The following is a 12,215-nucleotide window of genomic DNA, read 5'->3' as shown; positions in this document are numbered from 1 at the left end:
GGGAAAGCACTCAAAAACTCTTCTAGCTATTTTGAAATATAGAATGCATCCTTGGTAACAATGGGCATTCTGCTGTGTAATAGAACACCAGATCTCTTACTTTTTTTTTTTTTTTTTTTTTGCTTGTTTGTCTTTTTGAGACAGGGTCTCCTTATACAGTCCTGGCTGGCCTTGAGCTCACTCTGTAGCCCAGGCTGGTCTCTAACTTATAACACTCCTCCTGTCTCAGTCTCCTGAGTTCTGGGATTGCAGGCATGCACCACCACGCCCGGCCAGATAGCCTACTTAACTGTAACTGTATAGCAACTGACCAGTCTCTCATCCTCCCAAGGTGCTGCTGGTTTCCCTAAATAAGGTTTGGAGAACTCTTTCTATTTTATCTTCTTTGGAAGTAGTTTGATAAAGTTTGCATTTGTTCTTCTTTAAATATTTGGTAAAATTTAGCAGTAAATTCAGTAGGTCCGGGGATTTTCTTTAATGGGTGATTTTTTTTTCTGATTTAATCTCTTTACTTCTTATTGGATGGCTAGTTTTTTATTTCTTCACAGTTCCATCAGATAGGTTTTGAAATTTTCCATCTCTTCTAAGTTTTCCACTTTGTTGCCATACAGTTGCTTATAGTACTCATTAACGACCTTTGCTTTTTGGTAATATGCATTGAATATTTCCTTTCATCTCTGATTTTGTTTGTTTGACATTTTCTCTCTTTTAAATCTAGCTGAGGAATTGTCATTTTTATTCATCTTTTCAAAAACAAAATTTTAATTTCGTTGATCATTTGTAATTTCTTTGTCAGTCAATGTTTCACTTATTTCTGCTCTGATCTTTTGTTTCTTTATATTAATTTTGGGTGTGATCTAAATTGTTTTCCTGATTCCTTGAGTTGAAATGTTAGAACTATTTGGAACAAACCTCTCTATCTCTGCTTTTCTCTCTCTTTTACTATGAGTTTTATTATTGTAAACATCTTCTCTTAGAACAATATTTTGTATTTTTTTAACTTTTTGTGTGCTGTTTACACTTTTATTTATTTGTTACTAGCATTTTAAACTTTTTTTTTTTTTTTTTTTTTTTTTTTTTTTTTTTTTTTTTTTTTTCTCTGGTAGCAGGAACCGAACTCACGACCTTGCGCTTGCCAGGCAGGCGCTTTTGCCACTGAGCTAAATCCCCAGCCCCTTTTCAAAATTTCTTCATAGAACTATGAGTGGTTTAGGAGCATGTTGTTTACTTTCCACATAGTTTTCAGAGTTCCCGAAATGTCTTCTACTATAGATATCTAGCTTTATGTCCTTGTGGTAGAAGGTACTTGGAATGATTATTGTTTTAAATTTGTTTGGGCCTATTTTGTGGCTGACATATCATCTGTCATGGAGAATGTGTCCTTTTCGGTTGGGAATCTGTGTACTCTGCTGCTCTTGGGTGGAATGCCATGTGCATGCCTGTTAGGTTCATTGGGTTTAGAGTGCAGTTTAAGCCTGATGTTTCTATTTTTTTGTTTTTTTCCGGTACTAGGAATCGAACTCACGACCTCGCGTTTGCCAGGCAGGCGCTGTGCCGCTGAACTAACTACCCAGCCCCTAAATCTGATGTTTCTTTGTTGATGTTCCATCAGGAAAATCTGTCCATTGCTGAAAGTGGGGTGCTCCACTTTTTATCTTTGTGGTTATGCTGGGAGTTACATAAACTTGCAGTAATAAAAGACTGTTTAAGATAATTACTGTAGTTACATACCTCTATTCAAGACTTTTTTTATTTCTCCCCAAATGTTATTACTTTAATTTTCATCCTTTTATATTGTATATTCCTTAAAAGAATATACAATACCTCTTGTTTGAGGTATGGTTATCCTTGAGCATTTTGACTTTTAACCTTTTTGATGGAGGTTTATTGCAATAATGGAGGACTCTAAATTTGCTTGTGAATTTACCTCTTCAGTGAAGTTTTTTTTCTTTTACATATTTCCATCATAGCAATTATCAACCTTTCCTTTTCTTTTGAAGCATTCCCTGAAATATTTCTTAGAAGGCTGATCTGGTAGTGACGGACTCCCTCAGCTTTTGCTAGTCTAGGAAGGACTTTATTTCTCTTTTTTTTTTTCCTGAAAGATAGTTTTTGATTTTTATTTTCTTCTCTTTAGCACCTTCAATATATATCATCCTATTCTCTCCTGGCCCTCAAGATTTCTGCTGAAAGATCTGCTATCTGTATTATGGTAATTCATGTAAGTCTTGCCGTTTTTCTCTTGTTGGTTTAGAATTCCATCTTTGTCTTTGACTTTTGATAGATTGATTATGATGTGCCTTGAAGAAGATCTCTTTGGTTTGCTTATAATTTATGCTTGGAGCTTCATGGATCTGAATGTCCATATTTTTCCCAAGACTTGTGAAGTTTTCACCTTTTATTTCACCAAGTCGGCTTTCTGTAGCTTTTTCTATCTCCTTTCCCTGGAGCCCCAGTAATGTGAACATTTGCTACCCTGATGGAATCCCACATATCTTGCAGGCTTTCTTTGCTTTTTTCATTCTCTTTTTCTTCTTTTTCCTTCAACATGGTTATTTCAAAAAACCTCTTCAAATTCAGAAATTCGTTCTTCTGTTTGATCTAATCTGTGGTTGAAGCTGTCAGTCATATTTTTTATTTCACCTGTTGAAACAATCGACTCTAAATTTCTCATTTAGAGCATGAGTTGTCTTCCTGACACTGTCGAATAGCCTATCTCACTGAGTTTTTTTGGTTTATTTATTTACTTATTTAAAAATTCTTTTATAAGCGGTTTGCAAATTTTTTCTTTGGGGGTCAGTTATAGGATGGCTATCGTCATTCTTTGGTGGTGGCATGTTTCCTTGCTCTTTTGTGCTTCCTGCATTTTTGTGTTGATGCCTGCACATCCAGTGGAACAGCCATGCTTTCTGATTCTCAAGTGTAACTTTCCCAGGGAAACACTTTTACCTGTAGCCATGTGTTGCTTGGGTAGTGTGTGTTGGGCTTGGTTCCAGGTAAGTCTAGTTATGCAGCCTCCATTCTGTTTTTTCAGCTGTGGTCAATGTCAGCAAAGTTTGTGAGTCTCTGAGTGACCTGGGCTGTGGGAGTCTATGCAATTGCTGCACTGGATTGGGAGCAGAGTCTTTGCTGTACACCATGTGGATGAAGGAGTGCTTTCCATTGGGTCAACTGCGACCTCCCCACTGGTGACCCAATCAGGGGATGGTCGGTCTCCACTGAGTGTAGTCTCCTCTGCACAGGGGCAGGGTTTTCACAGGCTCCTGCACAGAAGGGGACCCACTGGCTTCTGGGGTAATGATATCTTCTTCTCACTGGGCAGGATCTCTGATTCCATGGGAGACAGGGTGCCATTGGGCTCTTGTGTAGGATCATGGTTGTTCCAAGGGGTTTTGAACCCTCACAGCCACGTTTTGGGACACTCTAGCACATGTGTTAGCATAGTGCACTGATGGGAGAGCCATAATGCTGGGGTGACGTGGTGGCTACTGATACCCATCGCAGGACACACTAGCAGTGACTGCAATCTCAAGACTGTACCACCGGCTTGCAGTTATGGGGCAGTAGGCACAGTGTGGTCTCCATCTTTGGTGTGTACTCCAAGTAGCTTCCTAGTCTGGGTTCACAGTCTGCAAGGACTGCAGAATTCTCTGGCAGCAAACACTGCAGTTGTTCATGGTTTTTAAATAGAGACTCCTGAGTGGCTTTGGCTTATCTTTCTCTCTCTGGGAGAATTCCTTCTTGGTTCTGAGCTGTGCCTTACCCTTGGCAGTGGAGGGTGGCAGAGCTGAGGAAATCTGTTCTCTCTATGTGTCCATCCCAAGTCTGCATGGCCCAGAGCATCTCCACCACTCGGTGCTACACCCTGTTTCTCTCCCCAGTCAGGATATAGTTGATTACTTATGTTTTTGTCCTTTTGTGCGTGTGTGCTCAGTGCAGATATTGTACTTCTCTACTCAGTCATCTTACTGTGCCCCCTTTTAAGATGTGTTGGGTTATTTTACTCTGTGTGAGGAATATAAATTATGGAAATAGTTAATGTCCTACTGCACTAGAAGTTTTTCCTTTAAGGTACATGGTAGTGTTACTATTCATGACCTAAAAAGGGCAATATGGATGGATAACTTGCTTTAGGAGTGTGCATGTGTGTGCGTGTGTGTGTGTGTGTGTGTGTGTGTGTGTGTCTGATTTGCCACATTCTCTTCCATTGTCTGTTATGTTTCAGATAAATGAAAGTTCTGTCATCTTGAGCCTCTGTCTTAGTTAGCTTTCTCTTGTTGCTGAGACAAAATACTTCATGCCCAAAATTAACAAAGGAAAGATTTATTTACTTTATCATTTTTGGAGATTTCTATCAATAATCAACTGGTTCCACATGGCACAGGGAGAGTAGTTCAAGGCACCAGAAGACAGTAAAAGCAGTAAGAGCAAAAAGGGTGGGGACAAGCCTCTTTTCATTGCTTATATCATAAGCAGGCTACCTGTCTGCCCCTGGTGGGTGTAGTACTCACATTTTCATGCCCTCCTCTTTCACAGGCTCGGGATGTTCACAAAGTGAGGAACGTGGTCCCATGCTGAGTCCCTTATTTAAACTTCTAGACTTCTCAAGTGAACCCAATGTATCAACCATTACAGCCTCTGAATGAGAATTATGTGATTCTACGTTATCCACCAACCTGAGAAAGATGTTGGTGTAATCATGAAATAGAGCTCTGATCTTTCAAAGCATAGAGATTTTGCATTGTTTGTTCCTGCAGCTCAAACTAAACTTTCCTGATGGATACGTTCTTCAAGAAACAAATGCAGTAAATTGTATATCTGAGACACTTTATAAACTGAAGCTTTAAAAAGTACCCAGAGCAGTATAATAAAGTAGCTAAGAACGTGGCTGTGGGGTGAAATGCCACGAACTTAGAACAGGATTCGGCTGCCAGGAGACAAAAATAACCACGTGGCTTTGGGAAGTTTACTAAAATGCTTTGGGACCAACTTTCTTATAAAATATAATATCTGCATCATCAGATCATTATAAAAATTAAATAAACTAACATTCATCAAGTGCTTGGAAGAGTGCATAGCAAGTACCCTCACTACATGCACAAGTAAAGCATAAATAGTGTATGCAAAGGGTTTAAAAAGAACCTAAGAGAGTAAGCCATCCACAGATGTTTATTATTATGAATATTCAAAATAAAAACAATTACTGAATAACAAATGGTTATGAGAATTTTCTCTAGGAAAGTCTAATAGGTGGGGGTGGGGACCAAGCAAAGGAGAAAAATCTGTTTCATACTTTTGATGTAGGGAAACCAAATCAGAAGCCATTAGGATGGGTTCTACTTCTGGGAGGATGACTGGACACTGAGCACTTGCCTTCCTTTCTAATATGACAAGAAGCAAAGAACACAGGGGAATGACAGGGACCAACTAAGGCATTTTTTTTTTTTAAATCTCCATCACTCAGAGTAAAAGGAAATAGGCCGCCCGTGACTGAAGCTCAGCACTTCTGCCAATGAGAGATAAGTGGCTCAGGACAATTTCACACAGCCCAGCAAAGACAGTTTCTTTGAAATCTTACGAAAAATTGGCCCTGGGATTTAGCAGAATGGTTTATTCATGAGAATTATCTGAGATGCACCCTAAAAATAGAAGTTTCTAGAATCTCGTGATGGTGGTGAGAGAGAGGGGCTTCTTGAAATCTAAATTTCAAACCCACCCCCACTTTTTAGGGATTCTTCTGTCTATTTAGAATTAAGGACTTCAAGTCTAGTCTTGTAGTGCAGACTGAATAACCAAAATCCTACTGCCACCTTGTGGTATAGTATCCAAATTGCAGGTTTCACTTCAGCATGGAAGAATCAGTGAAGTTAAAAATTTCAAGTAATCACCCCCAGCCACACCGACTTTGTAGTCATTACTGTACTCTTCTACTCACAAAGATACTTTTTGGTTTTCTGGATTATTTGAAAGAAGGTCTATATAATTCATACACAAGGGTGACATAGCCTGATTTTAATTTATTCCTTTTCTTAAAAATTTAATTTGAAAATAGGCCTTGTTTTAGGATTTTAACTATAGACTCTCACAACAGCTAAGAAATTTGTAGAATGAAAGAGATCAAATTTATTTATAAAATTTCCAGTAGGTGACTCTTTTGTCAGAGAACCTGGGAGAGGTAGAATCTTAATAATTAGACAGATGTCCAAAAAGAATGGTATTGCTTATTGGATCCCATGATTGTCCACTAAGGGGGAATAAACAAAAGAAACCTGTACTTAGGAACTTTTGTTTTTTTACTTTTAGGGATTCCAGACTCATACTTGCATATGAAAAAAATTATCTCTTAAACATTGGGATAGATTTAGCTTTGCTGAACTCAAAGTCTCCTTGGTTTGATTTTATCGTCAGGAATGGTCACATAAGCTAAAGAGTAACACAGGAAAATGCAGCCTCCTTAAATATAACTTATATTCCATAATGGATTATGGCATTTGGGCTTGTTTTATGAGGAGTCAATAAGAACCAAGCATGGTATGACATGACTTTGAAATTGAGCATCATTCCAGTTAACACCAGTAGGGCAACTCCACAACAAGATAGTTTGGCAACATCTAAGATGATTTACTACAAAAGGCTGTATGTTCTCCATAAAAAATGAAATATGTGTTAACAAGGAAGATGCTCATAAAGGAAATAGAAGAAAATTACTAGCAGATTGTCCATACCCACTTTATTACTTGGTACTCTTGCAGCCTGTGTAAAAACACTTGCTCAGATGGATTTTTGTTGCAATGCTTTTGAAGATTAAAAAAAGGACGAATTGACATAACACAGTAGAAGCCATTTAAAGTGTTATATACATGTAGCACAGCCACATAAGGTGAACAATATGTACTGCAACATGTACCAAGAAAAAAAGGAAGGGGGTCAAACGATGGGAGGAAGGGAGAGGGAGAGGAAGGAAAGGGATGAAAAAAGGAATTAAGATATGTTATGTACATGTGCCAACTTCTCACAAGGACTGTAAACACTATACACATGAACCTATTAATATACCAAACTAAAATAAGTTTTACATAAAAATAAATTATATTGTCTTGGTTACTTTTCTCTTATTGCAGAGACAAAATACCCAGCACCTCAAATTAAGGAAGGAAAGGTTTATTTAGCTCACAGTTTGTGGAGGTTTCAGCCCATACTTAGCTGGCTCCAATGCAGAGTGGCACATGGCAGAGGGCAACAGTTCCTCGTGGTGAAAGACAGCAAAAGCAGCAAGAGCAAAAGGGGGAAAAGGCAGCCGCCAGCAACCTCTTTCCCTCCCTTATATTGTATGCAGTGTACCCACCCCAGGGGCAGATGTAGCACTCACACCCATAATCCCAGCATTGGACTATGGATCAATCAAAAATCTAGAAGCCCACCCCATGACTGCATGAGGATTTGGGGGGACATGTAGACACAGAGCATAACATATACAGTGGTATTTGGTAAATTCATGGTATTCCACACCCCCAGCCTCTGCCTAATTCTAAATTAATTTCTTCATCCACAAAAGAAATTCTGCACCCATAAATCAGTTGGTATACCAATGTTTAGGAGTGATATATGAAGTGAATTTCAAGAGACCGTAGAATATCTGTTGTTTCAAAATGATGTTATCCAAGTCTCAAAGGGCCTTAGTATATGGCTTTTTCTTGATTTGAAGTGCTTACATTCTTGCCAGAGCTGTTAGCCTGGCTATGTCAGCTGGGAGGGGCTTATAATCACAAGACAGAGTCTCACCTAATGCCGCCATAATGTAGTAAACTATGGGACACCAATGAAAAGAATTCCGTTTCATGTCAAGGTTGGTTGCTTTGAAGATGGTATGCATTCCTCTGCAGGCAGAAAAGCCAACAAAAGCATGGGCAAAGAGTCTGTGGGTTTTTTAATATGCATTTTGCTAGAAAATAATGGGATTGTTTATGCAAATCTTTCGGAAGATGAGTAGACATGCATGTCCTGCCCACTGGCTGGAGGTATAAAAAGCCGTGCACAGGAGGAGACCTTCATTCACACTTGGGTATCTTTCCTTCATAATCTATCTAGCTCCTTTCAGCTCCTGCCACCATGACTCGTTATTTCTGCTGTGGAAACTACTTCCGGGGCTATCCTTGCTACGGAACCAACTTCCACGGGACCTACAGAGACACCCCCCTGAACTACGTTGTGCCCCTGGGCTCTCCCCTGCACTCCAGTTGCGGATTCAGTCCTTACAGCTCCCGGAACTTCTGCTTAGAGGGCTGCAATGGCGGTTGCTATGGCAACAGCTTTTACAGGCCGTGGGGTTCTGGCTCTGGCTTTGGCTACAGCACCTACTGATGGACCAGTGGCTCCGGCGACAACAGGATTCCCGATCAGTTCTCTGCAAAAGGAACAACCTGAAGAGCCATAACTGTCTTCCTGCCTCTAGATGTGCTTCTGAGCTACTGACTGCTGCTTACTGAATCTTGCTCTTCCATGATAATGAACAAGTCACTCAGGACTCAGATGTCAAGCTGATATGCATTTACAGCCTAGGAAAGCAGGGCGCATTTTCCAGACATATTTAAACTTAGCAGTGAAGCGGGTAGTCTGCCTCCTAGGGTTGCTCTATTCATATATTATTAACTTCTGCATCGACATCACTGTATTTCCAATTGGGTGTGGGTGGGAAATGGCTTTACTTCTAGTCTCTTAATAAATCTGTTTTATTAAGCATGCACATTTTTGTCCTGGCCATTTATTTTACTGTGTTTTTCTGCTCTTGAATTCATCAATCTTTTTAAACCTGTAATGGTTCACTTTACCCAAATTTTATTTAGATTTTCGACTATATAACCAGGTTAGAGTGATGCATAGCCAAGATTTCTTCCTATATTGAGATTTCAGTTGTAAACATTCCTTAGGTGTGTCTCAAATTTATTCCAAATACATTACAGTTGTTATTTCTCTATGCTGATTATGAATAGGAACGTTTGTTAGTTGTTAAATGCTAAGAAATAAATTTCTTCTCTCCTTTCACTAGTGTCCTGATTCCATTTTGATTCATTTTTGCCTTCTTTTTGTCTTTAATCTCAGCTTTAACCAGTGAACCCCAGAGATTCTTGGAAAAATTATAACTAAAACCTTAGGCGTGAAATTACATCTTTAGGAATTTCTAAGATATGCTCAGTAAAGGAAAGCCAACTCTAACTTTACACAGTATTTTCTCCCCTTTTCAATGGATAGGTTTTATTATCCTCACCTTTTTCACCTCTGATTATATATATAGCTAGTGATAAAGGATGAAGTGCTTATTCTGTGGAACAATAGTTGCCATCAAAGCACTTGAAATAATTTGTGGTCTGTACTTAGAAGGTGGTCCTTGTCTTGCTTACAGAGAAATCTCTCTTCACAGAAGCAAAATACTTTATGTTTTGAATTAAAGCCCATTCTTTCAGGTGTCAAGTATTTATTGTACTCTTGCCTCCAAGAAGGCGCTCAGTTAATTGTTCATTGACTTGACTTGTTAAATCTCTGCTTTGTGGGTGCAAAGTGTTGTATAGTTCATTGTAAATTTCATTTATTAACGCATCAAAATTTATGGGGCTCTAGCCACCATGTTAAGAATTTTGAAGTGATAAAAATACCTTAGCAAGTATAATGGCCCAAGAAACTGACCATTATCAAGAAGATATTTACTCATTCAGCAGATACCTACCAACAAACACCGTTGTAAGATCTGGAAATATAGAGATAAATAAAACACAGCTTTTGCTCTTAAGAGGTAGATGTACTTTACTTAGTATTTAACAATATTTAATATTCTTCTATTTTAAAACCAATTGATGGGCTATAAGTGATCATCCAAAGACAGATAGTTCGGGCTGGGGATTTAGCTCAGTGGCAAAAACGCCTGCCTGGCAAGCACAAGGTCGTGACTTTGGTTCCTGGTACCGGAGAAAAACAAAAAACAAAACAAAACAAAACAAAACAAAAGATAGATAGTTCTTACTTATTTCCTTTCCAGAACTCAAAGTGGGAGATAACCTGTGGTCATAGACACCAGACACACACACACAGATGTTAAGCTTTCATTCTAGGAGTTTGGTTAAATAAATATGATCAGGAGAAGCAGCAAGAGGTATATCAAGACAGATATGCCTGTAAAAAGGAAAAGAAAAGAATAGGGCCTTCTGAAAATGGATGCCTACAGATGGGTGGTTACTGGTAAAATTCATACATTCCAGGGTATGAAGTACTGAGTGGGTAATTTGTGCTCCCTGCCAACCTCAAGTGTCTAGATTCTATCATCACGGCTAACATTTATTTTTTTTTTTTTTTTTTTTTTTTTTTCCTCCGGTACCGGGAACCGAACTCACGACCTTGCGTTTGCCAGGCAGGCGCTTTGCCGCTGAGCTAAATCCCCAGCCCCTGAGGCCAAAATTGTTTTGTATTGCAACACTTTTTTAAAAATTTTAAACATTTCACACTTATAGAAGTTATGATAATAGTACAAAAAGTCTTATATGCCTAGTTTATTAAATGTTTATAGTTTGTCATATGTATATACCTTCATGTATATATATGCCATCATATATATCTTTATATATATAAAGGCATACAAAAAATCCTACAGGTCTATTTATGAAATGTTTATATTTTGTATTACTTATGTAGATATATTCATACATATATAATATAATCTATATAATTTATATATATGTATTACATATACCAGTGAAGTGGGGCATCATGTTGTCATGACATTTACCCTAAGAACTAGGGCCATATAGTCACAGAAATTTGGAAAATTAATAGCACTTAACAGTGATATCATACTATTACCTAATTCACCATGTATGCTCAGATTTAGTCAATTGTCAGTGATAGTTCCTTTTCTCTAGTCCAGCATCTGGTATCGTACAGTGTGTATCTCTCTACTGTTCTTCAACTGATTCTTAACCTTTTTCTTTCTTGACCTCATTCAATTTGAAGAATGCAGCCCACTTATTTTATACAGTGTCCCTTGATTTGGGTTTGCCTAGCTTTTCTCATGACTGAATTCATATAATGCTTTTGCTGGTAGAAATATCATAGAAACGAAGCTACACCCTCAGAGCACTGCATCAGAGGATACATTATATTGATTTATGCAAGTTTGATCTTCACTTTTGTCATTTGATGAAAGTAGTGTGCTTCAGATTTCTTCACTATAAATTTACCATTTTCTTGTGTTGTAGTTGATAATTTACATGTCAATATTTTGACAGTATTTTGACGTTTCTTGTTAAGCTTTTAACCCCTAATTGGGAATCATTTACAGTTTTCTGATTTTATAAAAATATAAAATTATTAGTTATTACTTTGTGCTTTATTGAAAGAAAAATCTTTCTCTTCTCTCCACTTATGTTTGCTTACTTGTCTTGATACTTATGTCAATATGAGCTGATGGATTCTTAGTTTATCCAGTATCTTACATTTCACTAATATTTTTATTTACTTTGCTATTCAAATGCTTCCCTGTTGGCCCCTGTCTTTTAGAAATAGCCTCCATTACTATTCAGTCATTTCGTTGTGGCTCAATAAGGATTCCAGAGGTTCATCTGGAACTTTTCTGCTGTAGCCACAGGGATCAGGGATCTCTTCTAGGAACCCTGGTCCTTGTTATGGGTGTGGACTTAAGAAGTAAGATCTGGTGTGGAGCACTCACTGCTGTGCTGTCCCTGCTACAGAGCCCCGCTGCTGTCCTGCGTGTGCCATGCCAGTCTTTGCCCTGGTTGTTAATCACCCTTTCAGATTCAAAACTGACACACTCTGAAGCTGCATCAGAGCTCTGTGTGCAGCAACACACTTCACTTCCTGGCAGGAGTCATTGTAAGGTAGGAGAGAGGCTGACCTTCCGTCAGTTGAAGGGCGAGGGGATCTCCAAATGGCCAAGTGCAAGTTGCAGGTGACCACATGAACAGCCTTAATAGCTTCCATCCCTACTCTGCAACTAGACTTCTGTTTTACTGCTATACCTGTTTCTGCTCAATCCTAGCACTTTTGTCAGTGTTGTGAGTCCCAGTTCAGTCTGGGAATTTGCAAGCAGCATTGGTGTCTTGGTTAGTTTTCTCTCACTGCTGAGACAAAATACCTGATGCCCAGAATTAAGGAAGGAAAGGTTCATTTAGCTCACAGTTTGTGGAGGTTTCAGTCCATATTTGGCTGGC

General features: G+C 38.6%; 1 protein-coding gene across 1 annotated transcript; it reads left to right on the top strand.

Moving 5' to 3' along the window:
* Nucleotides 1–283: 283 nt before the first annotated feature.
* Nucleotides 284–8,741, top strand: LOC102011839 (keratin-associated protein 7-1). The gene is made up of 2 exons (XM_005375655.1): nucleotides 284–355; nucleotides 8,089–8,741. Exon 2 carries the CDS (start codon nucleotides 8,110–8,112, stop codon nucleotides 8,359–8,361), a length of 252 nt encoding a protein of 83 aa, XP_005375712.1. The 5' UTR covers nucleotides 284–355; nucleotides 8,089–8,109; the 3' UTR covers nucleotides 8,362–8,741.
* The last annotated feature ends 3,474 nt before the right edge of the window (nucleotides 8,742–12,215 follow it).

This window comes from Chinchilla lanigera, unplaced genomic scaffold (assembly GCF_000276665.1).
Source record: "Chinchilla lanigera isolate Chin_1 unplaced genomic scaffold, ChiLan1.0 scaffold00006, whole genome shotgun sequence".
In the NCBI taxonomy this organism is placed as follows: domain Eukaryota; kingdom Metazoa; phylum Chordata; class Mammalia; order Rodentia; family Chinchillidae; genus Chinchilla; species Chinchilla lanigera.
The sequence above is the reverse complement of the archived record's forward strand: the minus strand, read 5'-3'. Positions and strand labels throughout refer to the sequence as shown.

Coding starts and splice junctions, on each gene's coding strand:
- LOC102011839 (XM_005375655.1), top strand. CDS start 8,110: ATGACTCGTTATTTCTGCTGTGGAAACTACTTCCGGGGCTATCCTTGC.